The sequence below is a fragment of the Sinocyclocheilus rhinocerous genome, unplaced genomic scaffold (assembly GCF_001515625.1).
Source record: "Sinocyclocheilus rhinocerous isolate Xijiao unplaced genomic scaffold, SAMN03320098_v1.1 scaffold919, whole genome shotgun sequence".
NCBI classification, from domain to species: Eukaryota; Metazoa; Chordata; class Actinopteri; order Cypriniformes; family Cyprinidae; genus Sinocyclocheilus; species Sinocyclocheilus rhinocerous.
Window position 1 is genome coordinate 2,848,329 of NW_015637585.1, and position 26,585 is coordinate 2,874,913.

A 26,585-nucleotide genomic window follows, 5' to 3' on the forward strand; every position below is an offset into this window, starting at 1 on the left:
TATATATATATAATATTAATATTGGAAAACATTGTTTAATTGTGTAATTAAAGCATTTGTGATTTTTTTTGTTTTGTTTTGTTTCCCCTGTAGCTTTTTGGGGTTTGTTGATCTTTCAGCTCACTGTTGGCTCTGAAATCATCTCATGTATCTCCCTTTGCGAGCCAAAGAAAGATTATTGGCTCGCGGCTCCACAATTTCTCTCTCTCTTTCCTGTAGAACAACACTACTGCAGATTAATAGCACACACTAGCTTACTTTAGACGAGCTAAGATGGTTTATATAACAGGCAGTATGATAATGTAATTTAGCATATTAGAACGCACTTCTTAAGTTCTTCTATTCGATTCAATTGACCATCTGTGTCCCCTTGCACAGGTGTGAGAAATTTTGAGAATTTTCCTCCCCATTCCCTTCTTCCTTTTGTGTGGTTGCAGCTAAATATTTCTCTGAAGCTGTCAGCATTATGCGGCGTGCGTAGCAGGACGTGAAACCCAGCCATCGGTATGAAAGCGATGCTGTTATTACAAAGATATGAAACCATACACAAGGCCAATACAAGGTTTTGTTTCAGTTGAATGAATTCAATCTCGGCGATCTCTCCATGCTGCACGGAATACAGAGTTGAACCCATAGCTCAACACATACAGTACCATCCCTAAGACTTCAAAGAATCTCAAGAACAGTGTTCTGGGTAACCAGTGAGGTCTGTAATACCTATCTGTTAGCATTCCCATTACTCTTAATGCCATTTTGCACAAGATTCCCAGAAATATGCTCAGTAACTGTGTAGTTTAAGATCTGTTGTTATTTGTTTTAACATTTCTAAAATTAAAAAAAAAATTAAAATCAATAGAAATGTACAGGGCAACGAACAGGATTCATGAACAAAAGTCTTTCATAAACAGATTCTTAATTGAATCAAAATCGTACAGCATGCATAATGTCGTCTGCCTCATGAACAAATGACTAGTTGCTTTTAGTGAATGAGAAACATGCAACGCAATAATCTGATTCACAAACAAATTACTCTTATGAACCAATACTATTTAATGAATCAAAACCTTACATTTCAACCAGTGTAGTCCAACTCACAAACAAATAATTTTTTGTGAACTTGTTATATTTATAGATCAAAAACGTATATGCAATCAGTGTAATCTGATTCACAAATGACTCCTATGCCACAGTTATTTTTAATGAATCAAAATTGTACATTTCAACCAGTGTAGTCAAATTCACAAACAAATGACTCTTATGAACCAATTCTATTTAATGAATCCCCAAATGTACAGTGCAACCAGTACAGTCCAATTCACAAACAAAATATCTTAATGAACTATTTATATTGAATGAGTCAAAAATGTACAATGCAACCAATGTAGTCTGATTCACAAATAAATGGCTCTTATGAACCGGTTCTATTTAATGAAACAAAAACATACAGTGCAACCGTAGTCTGATTCACAAATAAATGACTCTTATGAACTGGTTCTATTTAATGAATCAAAAACATATGCAACCAGTGTAATCTGATTCACAAACAAATTACTCTTATGAGCTAGTTCTGTTTAATGAATCAAAAACATACAGTACAACCAGTGAAGTCTGATTCACAAACAAATGATTCTTATGAACTTGTTCTATTTAATGAATCAAAAATGTACAGTACAACCAGTGTAGTCTGATTCAAAAACAAATGATTCTTATGAACTTGTTCTCTTTAATGAATCAAAAACGTACGTGCAACCAGTGTAGTTCGATTCACAAACAAATGACTCTTATGAACCAGTTCTTTTTAGTAAATCAAAAACATATGAATTATATGAATCGTATGATTTTTTTTTTCAGTTTAACCTAAACATACATAACATGACTAGTGATATAGCTTGATTCCTGAAGCAAATCACACTGTTGTTTTAACATTTGAATAGTTAAAAATAAAAACGCATAAACACAGCCTTGCGTAATTTACAGCACTATAAAAATGATTTTTCAAAGCCGTAAATAAAACAAAGATTAATTCAATTCAAGTTTATTTGTATAGCTTTTTTCACGATGCAAATCGTTGCAAAGCAGCTTTAAAGAAAATTAAAGTTTTCACATCATATTTAGTAATAGCTTATCAGTGGTGACTATCTCAAGTTGATGTCCATATGGCAGAAGTGTATGGTAAAAATCAAGCAGTTAGTTAATGTCATGTAATCATACAGACGGTGAACACTATTAACAGCAATGATTATATGTTGCGATCAAACTTATAGCAAAATTTGGTAGTTTTGTATGTTGGCATCATCTGAGGTCATCTCAGGTCTTTGTAAGGGCTGGATCCAGACTGAAGCTTGTGTAATCCCTTGTTGGGATGCCAATCCCGTGGCTAAAACAGAGAAGGTAATAGTGACGTGACATGTGGCCGAGTATGGTGACCCATACTCGGAAATAGTGCTCTGCATTTATCCCATCCAAAGTGCACACACACAGCAGTGAACACACACACACCGTGAACACACACCCGGAGCAGTGGGCAGCCATTTTTGCTGTGGCGCCCGGGGAGCAGTGGGGGGTTCGGTGCCTTGCTCAAGGGCACCTCAGTCGTGGTATTGAAGGTGGAAGAGAGCGCTGTACATTCACTCCCCCCCCCTACAATCCCTGCCGGTACGAGACTCGAAGAGTCCGACTCTCTAACCATTAGGCCACGACTTCCCCTTTAGAGAGAAATTAGCATAGCTGCTGTTCCCCAGATTACTTAATTGTATTTTACAAGAAAATACTATTTCAGTCTACTTCAAAAATGTGTTTAATTCAACACGTTTCTTTATAATTGTTTGTAAAGTGCAACTATTTATTCATTATTTACAATTTCAAAGTGAAAATAGTTGCAAAGTCAATCCTAAACCAATGTTTTATTCAGTGATATTAGATGCCCAAATTAAAAATATATCAAATCAGTGAATCAGCTTAGCAGCAATGCAGTTATATTCTCTAAAAGTAATCTTCCCTAGTACAGTCTTTGTGTTTCGTAGCTCTTACCAGGTGGTGTTGCCATCCTGCAAGCAGAGGTGGCATGTGCCACCCAGTTGGGGGAAGTGGCGCTTTGCCACAGCCAGCCGTGCCATGTTCACTGAAGGATGTTTGAGATGGTGTGTGTGTATGCGGTCCACGGTCCATTAACAGAAGGACTGATTTGACACCAGCCCCGTCCCCCTGTTTGTGTGATCGTGTGTGTGTGTGTGTGTGTGTGTGTGTAGGACAGGCGACTCCCTTCAGCAGGACAGATTGCTTTGCTGGTCTATGGCGGTGACACCTGCCTCCTGCCAAAATAGACCCACTGCTCACTGAGGACCTGCTGAGAACCGTGTCTGTCTGCCCTGGCAGCGTTCCTATTGGCTGCCTGCCACAAGCTCCGCCTACTTTCAACACCATCTTGAGATGGTTGAGGTGGGGAGGGACTTCCCATAATCCCCATTTGACTGACAGCGGGAGAGGGCCGCTCCCAGAGGGGGATTCACTGCCGGGGGAACAGTAGCCAGATCTACATGTAAAGTAAAGTGGCTCACAGGCAAACACTGGTTATATTCAGAATAGCATACTTCTGTATTACGCAAACTAAATTTAAAGTATGCAAAGTATGTACATTTTCTTCATGCATGTAACATGCATAAGCTTTTTTTTTTAAAAACAGTGATGTCTTTCTTGGATCATTATTTGATATTTAAAATTTACACAAAATTAAATGCAAAATAAAAGAACAGAAAATTATATCAAATATACTCAGTAATTATAAATAAGTCAGTTCAATCTATAATTAAACATTAATTTCATTATTTTAATACTAAAATATTCAAATATTTGAAATTAATAATTTTTAAATAATACAATTATTTCTAAAAATACTCAATAATGTATCAGAATGCTGGCAGTTAAAAAATTTCTACACAAAATTAAATGCAAAATAAAATAACGTAATAATCATAAATACATATAAGGAAATAATTAAAAATATATTAAAATATAATAAATAATTGTTCAAATAACATTACATCTATAATTAAAAAATCTCTTAATATTATAATGATAAAATATTATTCAAATGTTTGTAATAATTTTTTTAATAATACAATTATTAAAAATTATTTGATCAGAATTTCAACAGTTAAGATTTTCTAGACAAAATTTGATGCAAAATAAAATAGCCAAATAACTAGGTCCATAGGTACTGTACAGTACGCTACACTCCTAAAAAATAAAGGTTCTTCATTGCATCCATAGAACCTTTCCATTACACAAAAGGTTACTAAGAAAAAAATATTCTTTTAAGAATTGTTCACTGAAAGGTTGTTTGGGGAACCAAAAATTGTTCTTCTTTCATCACTGCGAAAACTCCCTTTTGGAACCTTTATTTTTAAGAGTGCAAGTGCAGTATGCGATATGTGGTATGCTAGTATTCTGAACATATTCACACTGAACATTTTTCAGTTTCTTTCAAATTAAATTGTTTGGCCACAATCAAAGACAGCCTTGATAAGATATGAGAGTCTTTAAGAAATCACAAACAGAATCTGAGATTGTTTGTTCTGCTCATTATGAAGAGCTGTTGTTTATTTATTTATTTTTAAATCGTGTTAATTTGTGTCACTCAGCACTGCGCTTATTTAATCTCCAGAACAGCAGCGTTTCTGACAGGTTTTACGGCAGATTGTACTCTTGTGTGCTACACGAGAACAATCACAAAGAATGTAAAGTTCAACATTTCATCACTCTGGGTTAATAAACCCCCTGAGGTAATGGGGTATGCAAATTAAGTTGGAAACACTTTTTTGAGTAACGGTTTATGAACGGTTTTTTTAAAAGGTCTAGTTCACCCAAAGAAATCTTGCAGTCTTATAATTCAGCAAATATTGATAGGAATTTCAGTCTCTCCCTCTCACAAATTTATCATATGAATTCAGAATACTCATAATGCACTCTTAAAAATAAAGGTGCTTAAAAGGTTCTTCAAAGTGATGCCATAGAAGAAATTTTTTTTGGTTCCACAAAGAACCATATCTTTCTTACCTTTTTATAATCTGAAGAACCTTCTTTCGCCACAAAGAACCTTTTGTGAAACAGAAAGGTTCTGCAGATGTTAAAGGTTCTTTATGGAACCATTTAGACAAAAAAAGGTTCTTCTATGGCATCGTGAAGCACCTTTATTTTTAAGAGTTTAGTATTATAATGATTATATAGCGGTCAAATTTGCTGAAAAATGATCTACCCTCAGGCCATCCAAGATGTAGATGAGTTTGTTTCTTCATGGGAGCAGATTGGAGAAATTTAGCAGTACATCATTTGCTCACCAGTGGATCCTCTGCAGTGAATGGGTGCCGTCAGAATGAGAGTCCAAACAGCTGCTAAAAACATCACAATAATCCACACCACTCCATTCCATCAGTTACCATCTTGAGAAGTGAAAAGCTGCACGTTTGTAAGAAACATATCCATGATTAATGTGTTTTTAATTTCAAACAATTGTTTCTGACTAAAATATGAGTCTTCTATCCATAACATGTCTTTCTCCAGTAAAATAATTGATTTTGAGATCAATTTTGAAGTCCAAAATAGTTGTAAACAAATAGATTTTGATGTGAGAGGACAACAGGTGATGGACTTTTTCACTGGAGGAAGCGCCATTATGGATTATGGGCTTATATTTTGGCCAGAGGCAATGATTTAAAGTTAAAATGCCTTAATCATGGATTTGTTTCTTACACATATGCAGCTTTTCGCTTCACATGATGTTAACTGATGGACGGGAGTGGTGTGGATTATTGTGATGTCTTTATCAGCTGTTTGGACTCTCATTCTGACGGCACCCATTCACTGCAGAGGATCCATTGGTGAGCAAGAGATGTAACACTGAATTTCTACAAATCTCTTGTATAAAAACTCATCTACATCTCGGATAGCCTGTCAGCTAATTTACATTTTGGGTGAACTATTCCTTTAATATAAAAAAAGAAGGGCAGATTCCACCATAAGCACAAATATTGTTTGTCTGATTCCCTCGCTGTTTTTATTTATTTATGGCCCAGTGGTGAGGTCATGATCATGTGTTTGTGAGAGTCCTTCATTATTTATATCTCAGTGCTCTAGTGCCCTTCGTGCTTGTTTTATGGCTGAGGTGATGTCAGGTGCAGAATCTTTTCATTTCTTCTCATTCACCACCATAAGGATGACACACATTTAGACATACCATCTTGTTTTGTAAATTACAGACAACACGCCAAACCTTCCTGCCCCTTCACATGCCACTCATGCACATTCTGAACCTGAATTATTAATATTACGGTTATTTTTTCCCTGATTATTATTATTATGTTGCAGTTGTTAAGAAACAGATTTCGCCTTCGGCCATCACAGTAGGGATTTTCGTGTGTAGCGTGGGCTTTCAGCGTCGTGCTGCTGTGAATTTTGATGAGACCTTGAAAACTAAATTGAATGTTGCAGCAAGTCTCTCTCTTCTCTATCTGAGGCTTTACTATATCAGTCTCTTTTTCTCACTCCCAAAATACCTTTCTGCTATGTTTTTTTTGTTGTTGTTTTTTGGTACGTTTGCTTACAACACACACAAAACAGAGACACAAACTAATGTGACATATATCATATATAGACTATATCAGGCAGGTAATGTAGGAACAAATTGTAAATATGAAATATTTGAGTCCTTTAAATCACTGCATTGCTATAGAATAGAATAACACAGAAAAGAAACCTTTAAATATTAGAAGGAAAAAAACTGACAAATTAAATGCTATTTCTAGGTATGCTATTTTTTTATTTTAAAAACCCACTCTAATGAAATAATTAACATCAAAGACGGTTATGATAACGGTGAAGTATTTAGCCAATTATAGTCAACCACTTTCTCTCTACACACATACACGCTTTCTCGCTCTGTGTTGGTGAGGTGTTGATGGAGTTTAGAAAGAGAGATCTCAGCACTAACACATTACCATCTCGTCTGCTGCTAAATGTGCTTTCTGATGGCATCAGTGCTTGTCTGCGGCTCTTCAAAGAGGCTTATTTTGCTAAACCAAGACTTTTTGCTCAGAGGTTCTATTTCTTGGAGGTCTCAGATAAAGTTTGTTTGAATATCAACTTTGTCTCAGATGTTTCTCAGATACTGTAAGATACTGTAGCTCAGATCATTTGGTTTTTGAAAGACTTGTGACTTTTTGGTATCTTGGTAAATCTGAGCACAGTTTGAGACATTGTTGAGATATCTTCTAAAACTCTAAATGAGACAAATTTGCAATTTCTAGGGTCTTTTCACTCTTGGAATTCTCTGATGGACGATGACGGAGACGTTTGGTCTCGTTGCAGTCTAGGAGAAACAAATAAGATATTAACAAGCCATCATTTTTCTTTTTCAACATTAAAATGGAGGTCTGTTGTAATGAAATCTGTAATTAAAAAAAAAAAAATCAACCAAATCTCTCTCTCTGTCTCTCAGGAGCTGTCTGAGGTGAACTCCACACAGGTGAGGAGTCAGACGAACACGGCTCGTGTGGATGGATTACGGCCGGGCACCATGTACGTGATGCAGGTTCGCGCCAGGACGGTTGCCGGTTTCGGCAAATACAGCAGCAAAATGTGCTTCCAAACCCTCACAGATGGTATGAACCCCCACGCCAACGCCTGCGTGTGTTTGTGTGTGAGCTGTGTGTATGTGTGTGGAGGCACTCTTTGGATCCGGGTGATCTCGTTCCTCGAGCAGATTTATTTAGAGTTGTTGAAATAAATGCTTCACTGTTCCATTTTTATGCTCAGTAGATTCCAAGTTTGACTGATCATCACTGTGTGTCATAGACAGGTTATATATGTGTGTGTGTGTGTGTGTGTGTGTGCATGTTTGACTGTTTTCCAGACAAACTGCTTAGTTCAATGAACTTCATCAGGACCATGTGTGGCATTCAAGCTTTCCCAGAATGCTTAGCTCATTGATTAGAGAATGATGTGATTAATCATCATCTGTGGGGGGTCCAGTATCTATCTATCTATCTATCTATCTATCTATCTATCTATCTCTCTATCTGTCTGTCTGTCTGTCGTTCTATTGTTCTATCTATTCAGTTTTTTTATCTATCTATCATTCTATCTATTGCTTTTGTTGTTCTGTCTATCATTCTTGCTCTCTATCCATCCATTCATCTATATATAATTATGTCTATCGTTATAATGTTCATTCTATAGTTCTATCATTCTATTGTCTATTTATTGTTCTAGTATTCTATCTGTTGTTCTATCTTTCATTCCATCCACCATTCTATCTATCTATCTAGCTCTTTTTATCATGCTATTTTTTTCTTATTTGTTCCTCCCAGCCAGCTTTCTCATTCTTTAACACTCTCTTCCTCTGTTGATTTTTTCTTTTTCACTCTCTCTCAGCAGAAGTAAATGGATGTGTTTACTGTGTCTTAGGGCTCATTTCATTCATTAGTGGTTGAACACACACACACACACACACACACACACATGTGTGCGCGAGCGCAAGGGAAAAAAAGTCCATTCTTTTTCCTTTTTTGTCAATTTGTTTTTACGGAAATTTAGGCCTTTGCAAACTTTAAAATGGACAACAAGAAACATAAATTGCTCCCCCCTTCTCTCTCTCACTCACACACACACACACACACACACTCGTAACCTCTGTCTCTCTCATGGGTTTGACTAATGGCTCTGTATCTGTAGTCTAGCATGTCCTGCCTGATGACTGTGCCAGACACACACACACACACACACACTGTGGATGCCAAGAGGACTGGACTCTACAGGACAGAAAGACATCCACCAGGCAGCTGGCTAGTTCCTGGGGCTTCACACACAAACACACACACTTTACCTGTCCAGCTCACTTGCACATTCATTTTTTTAAGGCTTTTACCCAACCCTCCTTGTCTTTGCTGTCACACTGGTGTAAATATAACTGAACTGCTCTGGCAATCTGGGACACACACACACAAAGAGACACAGGTCTAATGTTTGAACATGGCCCTGTTGTTAAACGGTGTGATACATATTCTTTCTTGACTATAATTAATGCATTTGCTGTTTAAATCTGCATTTATGCATTTTGCATATCTAATGCATCTTACACTGTATTCAAGGTATACATATTATCAGTTAATGCATTCTGTAAGAATCAAAGCCATGACCTTGGCATTGCTGGCACCATGCTTTACTGTTTAGCTACAAGATATGCAGGATATTCATGGCACACACACCACAAACATGCAATACATGCAACAAACACACAATAAACCATAAAGCACTTAAGTTAACCATGTAGTGAAATCACTTATAGACATGTGCATGCAACAAACGTGCAAATCAGCTATGCAAATACACACACTAAAAATACGCATGGCTGATTTGCGTGTTTGTTGCATGCATGTGTGTATGTGATTTGCATGATTGATTTGCATGTATCAGTTTTGAATGCTTTTTACATGCATGTGCTGCATGTTTATTTGCTGAGTGCATCTGTGTGTTGCATGTTTGTTGTGGATGTGAGTGCAGGTTTGTTGCATGTGTGCGCACGTGTGATTTTAATGGTGGTTTTGTATGTTCATGTTTTCTTGATTGCATGCGTGTTTTGGTTTTTGGATGTTTTATTGCATGCATGTGCTGTTTGGTATTGCATTGCATGTTTGTTGCATGTTCAGTGTGTGTATTTGCATTGTTGATTTGCAAATTTGTTGCATGCACATGGGTGTGGTTTGCATGATTGATTTTTGTGTATTTGCTGGGTGCATGAGTGTATGTTCCGTGTTTGGTATTTGCATGCCTGATTTGCAGATTTGTTGCATGTGTGTTTGTATATGTGATTTTTGAATTGTATGTTTATGTTTTTTGTTGCATGTGTGTGACTTGCATGATTGACTTGTGGTTCGGTTTTGGTTGATTGTTGCATGATGTGCTGCATGTTTGTTAAACGTACAATGTGTTTTGTATTTGCATGGCTTTATTTGGCTGTTATATGTTGCATGCATGTGGGTATGATTTGCATCACTGATTTGTTTCATTTTCAGTGTTTGTTGCATGCATGCATTTCATGTTGTTGTGTATTTGCATGAATGGTTTGTATGTGTGTTGTATGCAAGTGCTTCTATGTAATTTGAATGATTGAATAGTTTGTGTGCTTATGCATCGATGTGTATGTGTTGCAAGTTTTAGGTTTGTGTATTTGCAACACATGCATGCACCTAAAACTGAAACACAAATCAGTCATACAAATCATACAAACATGTATGCAATACAGAAACAAATCAATCAAGTAAATTCACTTAGCCATAGAGTATGCATGCACTCAACAAACAGACAGACACGCACACTTACATCATCGTGCAGTGTTGAAATATGGTATTCACTAACACAAATGAAATGGAAAATACAGACAGAACACAATGATGTCAAACTGATGAAGACAAAACTCCCTGTGCGTGTGTGTGCAGGCGTATCCGTGCCGTCATACTCACTAAAGTAATTAGTGCCCGCGTTTGCCCTGTGCCAACTAACGGGTATATCCACTGGCATTCTGCCATGGCACGACATTCGTTACGACAATTAGCACCAATCACGGGGGAGAGAAGTCCACCTCACGCACACACACCTTCTCTAGAAGCACAACACATGCTCTCCCTGGAGTCTGTCTCTCTCTCTCTCTCTCTCTCTCTCTCTCTCTCTCTCTCTCGTTTTGACAGCCAGGTGTAATGACGAAGAAATGATTCTGTTAAATGAGGGGTGTTTAGGGCCCAGTACACACAGAGACTGCTCTACTTTCTGTTGGCCATTATGGATTTAGCCAGCATGCTAAAAACGACCACGAGTGTGATTGTTTAAAATAGTGTGCTAGTGTGCTATGACACACATACTTACACGCCTTTGCAACATTTTAATACACCTACATGCACAAAAAATGCACACGATATGGGTGGAAATTGTGAATTAAAATCAGTTGTGCTTGCTTCCCACTGGTTTAAAGCGGTCTAGTCCAATGTGCTCCTGCAGTCCAGCACTGTGCTGGTTATATGTAACTGTGTTACACCGTTTCGTCCCATGTTTGGCCATGCTTTGAGTAAGATAAACACTTTAGAAGCACACAAATCAACCATATACATCCAATAAACATGCAACATATAAAAATGTGACTGCTACTTTGCTAAAGTCTAGGGTTGGTAAGTTTTTTTTTTTTTTTTTACCAAAATACAGTAGAAAAAGTATTATTGTGAAATATGTATTACAATTTAACATAACTGTTTTCTATTTTAATATATTGTCAAATATTTATTCCTGTGATGTAATGCTGGATTTTCAGCATCATTGCTCCAGTCTTCAGTGTCACATGATCCTTCGGAAATCTTTCTAATATGCTGATTTGCTGATCAAGAAATATTTCTTATCATTATCAATATTGAAAACAGTTGTGCTGCTTAATATTTTTGTGGAAACTGTGATATATTATTTAAGGATTCTTTGTAAATATCTTACCTGTCACTTTTAAATCAGTTGAATGCATCATTTCTCAATAAAAGTATTAATTTATTCAAACAAATAAACAAAAATAAAAAAACTTTTGTACAGTAGTGTGCATAATGCAACTTACATACAATAATACATTTACGTAGAATGCAATGAAATCATAAGTAACCCCCATTTTTTTAGTTGTTGGGCTGTGTTTACGTAGCTTCATGTAGCTAGCAGCTTTTTCAAGAGATAGATCTGTCTGTCAAACACAGAATGACAAATAATGATGTATATCAGTCTCTTTCGCTCATGCGAAAATGTCTTGTTTCTTCCCACAACTAGCTTTCTCATTGTTTCTGACACTCTTCTTCTTTTATGTTTACATAGCTTTGTGTAGCTAGCTAGCCACATTTTGTTAGTTCTTAGTATTATTTCAGAAAATACTGTGACTGCAGTATATGCTACTTACAATTATGAGCAGCTTATAGCTTAGCATGCTACGATCTCAAAGTAGCTTCCTCAAACCACACAAATGTTTGTTCTCCTGTATATGCGTGAACCGATCGAAGGTTTGTCTGTATTTGAACATCGACTAAAGACATTCCATCCTTGTCTTTGTTGTTTTTAGACTGTGATGGCGGGATTAGCCGTGTTGATGGGCTGCACACATCACTCACACACACTTCACCAGTCGCTGTCATTCGGCTGTGTAACTCAAGTGTTTTCCTTCCCTCCTTTCATTCCGTCTGTCCTTTTTCATCACTCTTTCTCAGTTGACATCTGTCAGCGCTAGGCATTAGTATTACCTGACCACCGTGTTTTAGCGCTTCCTTTTGTATCATTGTATCACTCTATTATCCCTCTCTCTTTTTCTTCTCCTCTGTTTCATTCAAAGCTCGCACCTCCTCACAGTTCTTAAATCTGTATTCTTTTCTTTTTCCGTACATCTTTGTGTGCCCCCCCCACCTCTCTTTCAATCTCCTATTCATGCAGTCCATGGAACACTTCCCTGAATGGCTTCTCTTGAAATGTTTTGTTTACGTTCTTTCATCCCCTGTTTCATCTCTATAGGCAGCGGCTATTTCAGTCATTTCTGTAGCCTAATGCATCCTGTCTCTCTCTGTCTAGACGACTATAAATCAGAGCTGAGGGAGCAGTTGCCGCTGATTGCAGGCTCAGCCGCGGCTGGAGTGGTCTTCATTGTGTCTCTGGTGGCAATATCTATAGTCTGTAGCAGGTGAGTTGGCCATTATGGAACGAACCGTATGACTGCTGCATGTGCCCGCAAGGATGAAAAGCCTCAAACTAGTTCAGACTAGCTGAATGTGTTCCTGGGTCATGCTTTTACTTAAAGTGAATGTGAAATGTCATATACCAAATCATCTGCAATGGAGCCATCTACAAATATGTATTGATAATTTGGTCAGTGATACAAACAGAAACATTGACAAATCAGATATTTAATCTAAAATGTGTAACATGTTATGAATTATATACTCTACTATTCAAAAGTAGGAGATCTGTAAGAGAGTAGAACAGTAATATTGTGAAATATTACAGTATAGTTTATTTTTATGATAGTAAAGCTTAATTTTCAGCATCATTACTTCAGTGTCACATGATCCTTCATAAATAAACCAGTGCTGTTGTGCTAGTCACTAAGCTGGAACCTGGTTAGAAATGAAACGCCCACCACTCTTTCTCTCTCACGCTCTCTCTCTTTCTCTCTATAATGAGCACCCTAAGGAGTTGAAAGACTTAAATTGCTGTGAATGGAGAAAAATTAATGCTGGACATAAAATGGAAATATGGTTTTGTGTAAAATATTGATTTAAAGCGTAATAGAACCTTGCAATAGTGAGGCAGCCGTAATGTGGCAGGGTCATAATGGAGTACGCTTCATAACGCATGGCATTTTAATACCAGAGAGAGAGAGAGAAAAAATATTTTACCCGAGAGATCAGCGAGATGCAACTAATCTGATCTAAATATGCTTACACAGTATCAGACACTCCGCATAAGAGCACAAATGGGCTGATATTCTCAAAGCTTCTTAACCTGAGACAGATCCTTTTATGTATCAGAACACATCAGAGACGGCTGTTCTTTCAAAGCTCAGAAACAATGCGATTACACGGGCCAGAGGTCGGACGTTTGCCGTGTGCAAGCGGTGTATTAAGATGCTCCTGTTCTCAAAGAAAGATTAACAACATTCAAAATAAGAAGAGATAGTGGATGGGAAAGACTACAGTAAACTAATAACCTCCTGGAGTTTATATAACATATGAATTCAGTTCTGATTATATGTAAACTTTATATATTTCAATTTATATAGCTGCTCAGTGTAATATAAAATGTAACACAACATCTCAAAAAAATTAAATTAAAGGGGTCATATGATGTTGCTAAAAAGAACATTCTTTTGTGTATTTGGTTTTTTTCAAAAAAGCGTGTTCCTGCTTCCACACAAAATAGGCATTTTCAAAATGTTATAATAAATGATCTGTGGAGTATTCTGGGGACACCTGAGACTTATATTACACTAGACTTATATTAACTATATAGATAGATGGACAGACAGCTAGATGGATGGATGGATAGATAGATAGATTCATCCATCATTCATTCTGGGCTCTCTCTGAGCTCTCTCTCCTGCGGGACAGGGCTTCAGTGCAGTGGCAGAACAGTTGGTGTTCCAGGCACGCATGGATCAAGTGGCTATGAAATATTAACATATATATTTTTATTTCCCTTTCTCAGCCATAAGAAACGAGTGGAGCTGTTACGATGCATTACTCTAGAGGACAAGGGGAGATAAACTGTTTGCCATTTGAGTTATTGATGAGGAAAGCCGTGTTTCTAAAATTAAAGTACTCTGTAGGTTTATGCACGTGTGTTTGAAATGAATAATTCAACAAACCTGCATGGCTTTTTTCAGGTTAAAGGGTTCATATCATAGATTCCTTTTATAATTTCCCCCCCGATGTCCACTTAAAATGTTAGAAGCTTTGAAATTACTAGGGACCTTGTTAAAAATAAACTTCAGCCCTTCATTTATAATGCCATGATCCTTTTGAAGGATCTGCAGAGCTGTAGGTGCTACACACACTGAAGAACATAGAATAGCATCTTTTATTCTTCTTCCACTGGTTTCTGGTCACTGATTAGCCATTGTTGACATTCAAATGTGATTTGATATGTTAATGGTTTTGCTTTTCTGATGTCAGAAATCCAAATATATTATTATTTTTAATATTATAATATATAATATTATTAATATTTTTGTATTTATTTATTTAAAATAAATTGTATGTGTTCATATAGTGGATCAAGCTAAATAGACAGATATGCTATAACTATTCTAAATTCAGAAATAAATATCAGTAATTTTAGTAATAATTTAATTTTAATAATAATTTATTTAAAATAAAATCAAAAAGTTATTTTGTTGTATGAATGGATGGATGATTATACTATAAATATTCTAAATTATTAAATAAATATAAATTATTTTAATGATAATTTTACTTTACCCATGTTTTCATAGTGGATCAAGCTTGTTTATTAAAATAAAATAAAAATAAGTTATTTTGTTGGATGAATGGATGGATATACTGTACTATAAATATTCGAAATAAATAAATGAATAAAAATTATTGTAATGATACACTTTACCCATGTTTTCATAGTGGATCAAACTTGTGTATTAAAATTAAATAAAATAAAATTACAAAAAAAAAAATATATATATATTTCTAACCACTCTAGATATGACCCATTAAAGTCTACATGAGACAAATATTAGGTTAAAAAAACAATGTAGGATGGGGCTTGATTTTACAGTATCTATTGAGATTTGATGGTTATTTTATTCATTAAATTATTTTTACAGCACACATGGCAACAAAAGAAAAGAAGAAAAGTCATTTCAGAAGTCATAAAAGTTATTATATTTTGATGAAAGATCATGAAAACCAACTTTTTTTATTTATAATATGCATTGTTGAATCACACTTATTTAAAAAAAAAAAATTTTTACAATTTATTAAGACTAAATTGTGTGAATTTTGGTTCATTTCACACTGTTGTCTGAAGTCTAGGGCTGTCAGTAAAGTGAGTGCTGGATGGGTTATTATTGTGCCGGAAGTCTGGAATGTCTCTTGGCCTTCCTGTCACGCTGGGTGACATACCCCGGTCTCTCCACCCTCCAGCGTCCGAGTCAGTGCTCACCTCTTCTGAAGCAGACCTTAGCGACTCTTGCCTGTGTCTTTCAGTGTGATTGCGTCAGCTTCCACACCTGCTTTTGGGTCTCTTCTTATTGGGCAGCGGATATGAACACCTCCTTTTAGAGCTTGTTTAATGTTTGGTTTATTTGTGTGGGTTGCTGGTTCTCTCTGATTCTCTGAGATTACTTTCTGCATCCTTTCCTGCTCACACCCACACACACACTGATATTTACACATGAAGTTTCATCTTCTGCCATGAAGAGCAGTTTGATAGCGTGTCTGCGTTATCTGTTTATGAGGTCCTGTGGGGGATAAAGGCAGAAGAGAATTTGATTCGGCTCTATTGGAGAAGCAGAGAGAGCGAGAGAGAGAGTCTTGTGCTGCCACTGCTGTTTAATGATGTCATAGTCACCAGCTATGAATCCATAATGTTTTTAAAAGGGGAAAAAGGAATAGAGAATAAACACTGTAATGGCTAGCAATGGAGGTTAGATTTATTTCTAGGGTTTGGAGATGAAAGACTGTTCCGTTTCAGATTTCAGTTCCGCTTAACAATTGCACAACAATACAAATGATAATTACAAAATTATACTTACAGTATAATACTATAATAAACAAATAATACATTATTATAATACAAAGTAATACAGTGTATAATTAATTACTTAAAAATGTTCTACAAGTGTTCATTCATAAATACACACACACACACACACACACACATACAGTGTATTTTTAGGTGTTTTAAGTGTTTTTTTTATTTTTTTTTTATTGAGTGCATATATAGAAAACAGTGTTCTTGGCTTGAAATTGACTCAAAATAATGCTATGACTTTCTTTTTTCCATCAAAAACAATAGGAAACTTTTGAAAATGCATTCCATACAATTAAAATGAAAGTGTACTGAAATTTGCAAGCTTCGATGTGGAATCAATGCATCATAAAATAGTGCAAAATTATTTGTGTGGACTACTTTTAGTGCTTCACGTATGCATGCTTTTTTAAGCTTACAATTCATATTCCAGATGCAGAACCGTTAACAGAACTGAATGCCATGAAAATCATTTGGCCTCTGTATTTTTATTTAAATCAATTCACAACCCTATTTATTTCAGTGTTTTATGAGAAACTATTGATGTCATCAGCATCAGGCGATGGGTGCAGTAATCATTTTCATATTTCAGATAATCCACTCTGTTTTAGATTGGCTCTTGTTTAACCACCCTTGTTTATTTACCGTTTCGATAAATGCATTAAAACAAAAATAGTTTATAATAATGTGCTTAGACTTGACCTGCTTTCGTTTAGATCGTAAAGTAGATTTACCATAATGTTTATACAACTGCACTGAAATGAAAACCGTTAATAACGCCACGCTAAAGAGCGTTTCAGTGATTTGTGGAATTTGGTTGTGTTCTAGAACTCACTTTGAGGCCAGATCTGTCCAACTGCCACACGCCCATGGGCTGCCCGACCCTGCCAGGCTCTCCGGGGATGAAGATCTACATCGACCCCTTCACCTATGAAGATCCTAATGAAGCCGTCAGAGAATTCGCCAAGGAAATAGACGTCTCCACTGTCAAGATTGAAGAAGTTATCGGGGCAGGTGTGTTGCTTGTTTATTGCTGATTTTTCTACATGCACGTTAATGCATGGATGACCGGCTTAAAACTTTCTGGGCAAAAGCTTGAAAATAAACAGCATAAACAGACCACAAACCACAACTGTTACACAGCCATCTCTCTCAGACAGATTTGAAGCACATATACCTCTCTGAACTTTTATATGCCCTCAGTACGTCTACATTTCCTCACAAACACAAGTAGGACACACAACGCAGCATCCTGAGGGTCTGTGCCCTTCTCCTCGTCTTCTTGGCGAGTCGCGGTGGAGACGTGTAATGACTCACAGTCTGCTCTGCTTCAGACAGCTCAAGTTAATCCACCGATGCACCTCATATGGATTTCACACAGATCACAACAAATACTCTCAACCTTTTAGCAGTAAAACTCAAGTTAAAGTTGACAAAGTTTCTCTTTATTCTATCCTTTACTATTTTTGCCCATTTTATCTAGAGCTTTATTGGTTTTTAGAACACTTCTGGGGCTTTATTTGCTACATAAAACATCTGCACAAAACAAAAACAGCAGGTCTGAATGAGACGCACTCTCTGACAGCAGGTGGCGCCTATGAACAGGGTTGCCAGGTTTTCGCAATATAACTAGTCCAATCCTGTAAAACCCTAGTCCTGTAAAAATCGCATTCCGGGGGTAAAATACACGTTTTTCGTCGGGGATCTTTAAGTAAAATTCACATTCCAGGGACTAAATATCACGTTATTGCGGTCGCTTCAACCCGCGGACATGAACAACAACCCGCGGCAACAGTGTTAAAGTAGCCCAATTCCGCGGGAAACCGAGTTCATGGAGAACGGGGCGCTCGACTCCTTCCTTAGGGTAAGTGCAACATCCAAAACAAGCAACCTCTGTGTCTCTCTCTCTCTCTCTCTCTCTGTCTGTCTGTTTCATTCTTTCCCTCTGGCGTGGAGAAATATGCTGCTTAATCGATGTTCAGCCCATTTTTTTCAATCTCATGGATTGGTTCTCCTTAGCTTTGATCTGGTGCCGCAATAAAGGGCCTCTTTGAAGTTGGCTTAGAAATCCACCACATCCGAGTAGCGTCGCCATCGATCCACACCCCCACCCCTGTTTGTTGTATGCACCGTGCGTTCGGTTCAAAGCTTTCGCTTGTGCAACATGGCGGCTGTGTACAGAAGTTTCGAAGGAACTGTAAGGTCTCCCACTGTGTGCTGTAAACACGTTGTAGACAGCTACTGATGAAGAACATTAAACACAAATGGTGCACGAAAAGAAAAATCAGTGTCTCTTTTATAGTCGTGCTCATGTACAAGATTTAATTCGTGCTGCTGTTTAGCTTAAATTATTGAAGGGTCTGCCCCTGTATGAAACGATCATTTTATTAATTAATTAGTTTCTAAAAGATTAAAGCACATTCATGTCTCAGAGCAACATGAAGCTGTTTGATTTCACGCTAATTGCAAAGACAGTCTACTGCAGCTGGATCAAGCATACAGTGGAGATAAAGTAGCAGTTTATGGAGAACCTCCAGACTCTGGACCATTTTATACTAGAGCTAATGTAGATGTGAGTCTGTGGGATGTCAAATTTTGATTGGTTTGGCTGGTGTGAATGTTGGTGTGAACTGTGTTGTTCCTTCATGCAGATATGCAATAAAATATCTATCTATCTATCTATCTATCTATCTATCTATCGTTCTGTCATTCAAACACTATCTATCTATCTATCTATCTATCGATCCATCCATCCATCCATCCATCCATCTATCCATCTATCCGTCTATCCGTCTATCTGTCTATCTGTCTATCTATCTATCTATCTATCGTTCTATTGTTCTATCATTGTATTGTTCTGTCGTTCAAACACTATCTATCTATCTATCTATCGTTCGTTCATTCGTTCAGTCATTCTGTCATTCTATTTATCATTCTATTAGTCTATCTGTCGTTCTATCGTTATATCTGTCTATCTATCATTCAGTCATTCTATTGTTCTATCATTCCGTGTCATGCTGTCTTTAGAATCTTTTAAGAAGTCTAATCGTTTTTATCATTCTATCGTTCAAGTGTTCTATCATTCTAATTATTGTCCTGATGTTCTGTCATTTCTGTTAATAATTTAATCTGTCCTTCTATCTATCTTAACTGTTGATCATTTTATTATTCTGTCTATCATATCTGTAATTATGTTTTGATCTGTAATTATGTTTTAGATTTTTCAATCTAAATTTTAAAGGCACTCACAATTCAATTCTGTCAATCATGTATCCTGGAGCATGTCCTGCTTTGACAAATCATGTTAATGCTTTTGAAACAGAGTTAAGTGGAAATAGATTATTATATTTTTAATTAACCAGATACTGCATAACCAAAAAATGTGTTTACAGCTAAACACCAGGAGCTCCTTTAGTTGAGGTTTGACATACTGATGAACGTCATATGATATTTGTGTTTTTTTGTGGCAGCAAAATGATGGGCAGTTCACAGGGATCCAGTTGGTGGGGATGCTGAGGGGAATTGCTGCTGGCATGAAGTACCTGTCGGAGATGAATTACGTCCACCGAGACCTGGCCGCCCGCAACATCCTGGTCAACAGCAACCTCGTGTGCAAGGTGTCGGACTTCGGCCTGTCCCGTTATCTGCAGGAAGACACCTCTGACCCCACCTACACCAGCTCACTGGTAAGACTTTGCCCAGGCACGTCAGACTCACCACCTCATTTCAACAGGAGCCAATAGGTGCCATGTTTTGCACTGTTGCTTGAGGTAATTGAAAAGGCAGGTATTGAGCGTTTGTAATTGCTCCTCATTTCCTCAAGCTTTGGTTTTATTTTCTCATTCTTGTCTGCTTTGTCTTTTATTCCCCAAAATGTCTCCGTAAAGAAACAATGCATTGTCTCCCTGACAGGACATTTCTGGAAAAACTGCATTTAAATTCTGTATGTGATTGAACACAGCCAAGTGACTGGACCTCCAATAGCCTGCCTCCCAAATGGAGCGCTCAGACTTCCAGAATTCTCTATTATGTATCATTAATAGGCATCCAGGGCATCATTAGCCCTCCTGTGCTGCGGATCTTTAATATTAATATGAAATACTATTTTCTCCTGCCTCCTTAAAGACTCTCTATTCAGAGGGCTGTGATATTTTTGGTGCCACGGATTCGTCACGTTCGTAATTATCTGGGTTTACTGATAATTCATTGTCTTGTTCCGCCTTATCTGACCCTGTTATGATTTCTGTATTCAGGCTGGCTTCCAAAGCGCTGGTCGCATTGACAGTCGCACTTTTAGCAGGGTCAACCAGTTCCTTCGTATTGGAGAGAAACAGCCCTGGGTCACATCCTTTATTGAACGCGTTTTAAATTCACTTCAGACTTCTCATAGAAATGTCCCATGCATTGTAAGCAAACAATTTCATTTTTTACACTCGGGTGGTTCCTCAGCGCTGGTGAGCATAGATGTGAGGCAGATGATAAGGAGACGAGACGACAGACAGGGAATATTTAGCTAACGTTTTGTCTCTCTTAAAATGTGTGAAAGCTCATTAAGCCCCAAAGGCAGCCGCCATTCACAAACAGGATGTCCTGCGGTGACTGTTGATTGACAGGAATATGTGGCAAAGGTGTGAACGGGGGTGTGATACTGATGTGACTTTGCTGTCTTCCTTACTGATAGAGAGAGGATTTAATTACCCCCCGGGTTTTTGCCGGGTTTTTTTTCACTTGTCAGCTTTTGATGGCCTCTGTTTACTAGTCTTACCTATCTGTCTGTCTGTCTGTCTGTCTGTCTATCTATATCTGTCCATCCGTCCATCTTTCCATCCGTCCATCTATCCATCCGTCCATCCATTCGTCCGTCTGTCTGTCTGTCGGTCCATGGATAGAATAATTAAAAACCCAAACAGCTCAGTCACATTCAGTCGTTCAGTCTGGACATGCAGTACAGCCAGATTACGATCTGGACTCTGAGGACGGGACATTTGTAAGTACGTCTGCCCGTCCGTCTGTCTGTCACTCTGACAGTTTTTTGCCTTTTTAAATTTGTTTTCAGCTGATTTATGTTCTGTGTCTAACTTGACGATAACAATCTTGTACTAAAACACACTCAAACTCTACCCAGAGAGTTTCTCACCTGAAACTTATTGGGCTTGGAGGAGATGATACAGAGAAGGGAATGAAACTGAAAGGGAAGAAATAAAGAAATGTCCCTCACTTTCCCAGCATGAACACAGATTTCTCTCTCGCTGTCAGCATGACAAGTGCAGTGGCTGTGTGCTGCAAATGGAAAATAAAACTATTTACACTGAGGGGGGATCTGAATGTGTGACACCCCCTCGCCCTGCCATTCTCCTCTCTGTCACTTTCTGTTTCCCTCTTCCTCTTCCTCTCCCATCCGAGGGATGCGATTTGGCGTGCCGGAGTGGGGAATGTGACATGCTCATTTTCTCTTTCCTCTGTTTACTCACCATTTCAATTCCTTCAGTTTTCCCTTACTTGTCTTCTCAGTTCCAGGTGTTGAAGTCTGATGTCCTGTAGCATCTTCTGCAATCGTGTAGTCTAGTTGAGCCAGACTTTTGCCTGTCGGCATCAAGACTGGCTCACATTACGTCTTATTCTAACTAGCCTGAGACATGAAGAGTCCATCTGACCATCATGCAGTTGTCTGGTTTTGTTGGATCCAGTGTTGGCAATACTGTCATTCATGTAGCTCAAGCAGAGCCAAGCTCAAGCTCAAATTCCTAAGGAATTCATGGAGTGATAAAAATAAGGAATTCTTAAAGGGATAGTTAAAAATACACCAAAAATAAAAACACTGTCATTAATTACTCACCCTATTGCCGTTACAAACCCGTAAGACTTTCGTTCATCTTCGGAATACAAATGAAGAAATTTTTGAGGAAATCTGAGAGCTTTCTGACCCTGCATAGACAGCAACACAACTACCACGATTAAGGCACAGAAACATAGTAAGGAATTGTAAGGACAAGCAGAAGAATGCACAGGCATGCATCGTGGTACTCTTGTGAATGGTGGCTGACTGACCCAGAAAAGAAGAAAACGTTGAATAAAGTTGTTCTTTTTGTTTTCTTTGCGCACAAAAAGTATTCTCGTAGCTTCATAATATTAAGGTTGAACTACTGATGTCACATGGACTATTTTAAAGATGTCCTTACTACATTTCTACGCCTTGACCGTAGTAGTTCCTTTGCTGTCTATGGAGGGTCAGAAAGCTCTCGGATTTCATCCTAAATATCTTAATTTGTGTTACAAAGATGAACGAAGGTCTTATGGGTTGGGAACGACATGAGGGTGAATGACATTTTTGGGTAAACTATCCCTTTAAAATTATTAAATTCAAATGTCAAATTTAATCAACATATGAATACTGTTAAACAAAATGGATTTAAGAAATAAGCTTCTCTTTTCTGACAGCATCAAGCGGGTGGGTATGAGTGTTTACGGAACATAACCCTGAGAACAATGTGAAATATTCAGGCTTACTCAGTGATATCCTGTATATTTGTTACTAAATGTCTCAAATAAAACTTTAAATATGCTTTTCAAATATTTTTGTTGACACGAACCTCCATTGGCAAACATTATGAGGCTAAAGCCAGTGGAAAAGAGAATGCATGACCTCACCACTATCAGATTTAGTACATGTACAGTCTGTTCACCTGCTAAATTACATCTTAGGAAGGACGAATTAGGAGAAATGCATCTGTGTGTGTGTATTTGATGTAGTATGATAAATGGCAAGTGTCACAGGTAGCTAAGCCAGTATAAGCCCATCAGTTATTACATTCCCCATCTGTGTGTGTGTGTGTGTGTGTGTGTGTGTGTGTGTGTGTCAGTCCCCTGTGCAGTTCAGCTGAGATGAACATGTGTGCTCTTTTTATGCTTAATCTTTCCTGATCTCACAACAGCTCGCTTTGAGCAATCCTAATAGTCTACAACAGCATTTAGCTGAAAATTCTCAAGGTCAGTATCACAGAGCCAGATTCATTCTGAACGAAGGGTGATGCATGCTTTAATTTATGCCACGCAAGAAGGTTTTTGTTAGAATTGTGGGGTAAAACTAGATCTTATATTTTTCTGAAGAAAATGCTAATTTTTTGCCCAAATTGTATGTTTTTCTGAAGAAAATGAATTATTTTTGCCCAATTATTATTATTATTTTTTTTTTCAAATTCCATCCACTTTATCACGTAGAACAGTAATTGCACACCTCTCCTCCTTTTTTTTTCCTTGGGTAATCTTTATATCCATAGTTCAAGAGGTGAGGTCAGGTTATATATGTTAACCTTAAAAGTATGTTTATATGATTTTTAATAAGTATGAGCAATAGTAATAGTGTTGTCTGCCTTTTTTAATATGTAATTTTGACTGCAACATTTATCATGGTTTATTTTAGTGAATTTAAACTGTCAATTCAGTCTCAATTTCATAGGTTTATGCAACCTTGACTCTTGCCTCTCTTGTAAAATGTGAGCAGACTGGTTAGCAAGTTACTGCGGGTATCAAACAGAGAAGCGGTGTGAGCAACATTTTACCACACCGCCGTCCTCAGCTGTCATTATTTAAACATGCTATCTGACCTTTGACCTGCAGCACCATGTGACAGACTTGAAAACCTCACACAGTGGCGAACAAGCGCTCTTTCATTTAAGCACAAAGAACTCTCAAAGGAAAAGAAAGAGCGTTCGAGTCAAGGAAAAACAAAGAATACTTAACCTGGTTATGAAAGACAAGGTCATAATCTAATATTCAAAATCTTGGATGGGAAATTGGAAGGAAAGGATGATAAAGGATTAGGTGAGTGTGGTTTAATTTGCGCTGTCCCCGTCGGGCGTCTGGGCGGTGGCGGGGCGGTACGGGACCAGGAAGAGGGGGCGAAAGGTTAGCGACGCACGGTTAGCCTGCTGCTATCTGAACCACCTCCCCTGACGTCTGATTTGCCTGCTGATGTTAAAGCAGCACAAATTGGATTGGAATTTGAAATTAATGCAAGTGAAGGAGATATATGCAAATTAGATCTGTGAGGCCCACAGAGAAACCGAATGGCCATGGGTTATAATTTAAAAGCAGTTAGACAAGGTGATCTAGTATTCACTTTGTAGCATTATTGGTTTGTTGACATCAGTGTGGCATGGGTATCAAACTATGAGAAATCTTATATCATGTTACTCACATTACATTAATGTTAAAAATTACATGTTTTTTTTTCATCATCTTTACGTTTAAGTAATGTAAAGTATCGACAGACAGACAGAGAGTCTCCTGTCTCTTTCTGTCTTTCTAATATGCACAGTTTTTCAGATCTAAATATATGCCGCTGTTGTCTTGCCTCATGCAGGCACATTTCCGATGCAGATTGTTTGTGTTTGGGACATTAAACACTAGTGGTGTGTCTTTCTTCTGCAGTTGTTCAAGTGTTGTTTGCTGTGAGCATGTGCCGCTCGGAGAGACAGATCTTCATTGTTCTTTCAGACTGCAGCTCGGAAATAGTGACAGACAGTGGAGCATCAGAGAAACATATGGGTCTATTTCTATAAATGCTGAATAAATGATAAACCACACTGTGTTTGACCAGACATTTCATGTTTCAGTGATTCAGCTGTTTTTATTTTATTTTATTTTAAATGTATTTATATTATTTATTTTCCCCCCATTTTTTAACCACACTTCAAACAAGCTATTATAGGTGTAAGACATTGCCATTTTAGCATTAACCATTACTAGTTCAGTTCTGTTATGTTCACACTACATGGGTTCAGTGTAAAAGTAATTGTCACTAACCTGAAGTCAGTGTTTATGTGCCCTGTCTCTGTGGTGACAGGCCTCTCGTCACAGATAGCAGTCAGTGAAGTTGACCTGTATGACACTGGTCTCTGTCGTATGTAGGTTCATTCCATCTTATATTAGAATCGATGAAGATGAAATTGAGTCTTTCAGGTCACTGAACACAAAGGTCAGGAGAAAATTCAAGCAGAAAGGATCATCAAATCCTTCATTTGTTATATATTTTTCATTTGATAAAAATAATTTCTTTGTTTATATTCAGAAGCATTTTATTTTCCCCCGAAGTCCATTTCCTGTATAAAGTTAGTCAAGGCACCAAAGTGTACCTTAACAGTTACACTTGCTTTTGTTGGTATTTTTTGCTGCTGTGTCTTTAAGACATTGCAAATGACACCTATGATATCTAAACATGAGAGGGCATTTGTTATTGTGCTTTTGGATGTCATAGCGCTCACTGTTGAAAAATGCCCGGTTTTGTGCCTGTCAGATTTCTGAGGTCCTAAACACAAAGCAGGGCATCTTGCGTGTATTGCGTGTCAAAACCGTGATGATTTATTTTATATCTTTTATATCAAAAGAGCAGAGAAAATCTGATTTTGATGTGGTGGTGTGACCCTTTTAAGATTATTGGTCTTTATAAATCTTTGACTGATAATCCTGACTGAGGTGATGCAGAATTATTACAGGAATATTTAAAGTGATTATTGAGTTCATATACAAGGATGGTGTGCTTGTTTTGAAGCCCTTTCATCTCTAAATTCTGTTTAAACCAAATGAGAAAACTCCAACAAGAAAGATCCTTCTCTCTCTTTCTTCTCTTTCATGTTTTTCTGCTTCATATTGACCCACAGAAGATGAAATGGGTTGCAAAAATATAGTGATAGATGGATAGATAAAGAAAAAAGCAGGAAGGATGTAGGGAATGGAGCGATTGTAAGAGTGACGCAAACTCCCAGCAGGCATCTGTCCTTCCCTGATCACTGTTTTGTCACCAAACTTAATAAAAAATGGACAGAGAAAGAGGTCTGAGATTCTATAATCTTGTTTTAGGTTGTTCTCCTTACATTTACTAAAATGTTTTTGTTTTCTATTTATAAGGACATTGAGCGACTGTGGTTTTGCATTTAAAACGAGAAAGCCCCGCCCACAAGCAGTGACATCATTCACAGTCATTTGAATCAGGTTGAAATAGTTTTCCATGAAATATTGCGCAGTTTAGCTCTCGATTCAGTATTTTATTCTTTATTTGCCTCTTCTGCAACTCGCTGAAAGATTTCCTGTTTATTTTTTTATTCAGAAGCTTCATTAAACTGTCATTTAGAAAGTGTTAATCTGGAGGGTACTGGAATATTCCCTAAATGTACATTAAAGAAGGGAGCAAAGTTGTTTCTAAAATCCGGAATGCGTACAATAAGCAAACATGTAGCAACCACATAGCAATTTGCCAAAAACAGTTT

General features: G+C 37.4%; 1 protein-coding gene across 1 annotated transcript in view; it reads left to right on the forward strand.

Moving 5' to 3' along the window:
* LOC107749216 (ephrin type-B receptor 1-like) overlaps positions 1-26,585 on the forward strand; it is a 226,455-nt gene that overhangs the window by 196,161 nt on the left and 3,709 nt on the right. Inside the window, exons 8-12 of the mRNA XM_016564311.1 lie at positions 7,493-7,655; positions 12,631-12,739; positions 17,162-17,330; positions 18,149-18,184; positions 19,791-20,006. Of these exons, the coding sequence (XP_016419797.1) occupies positions 7,493-7,655; positions 12,631-12,739; positions 17,162-17,330; positions 18,149-18,184; positions 19,791-20,006 (693 nt within the window). The remainder of the gene's footprint in view (positions 1-7,492; positions 7,656-12,630; positions 12,740-17,161; positions 17,331-18,148; positions 18,185-19,790; positions 20,007-26,585) is intronic.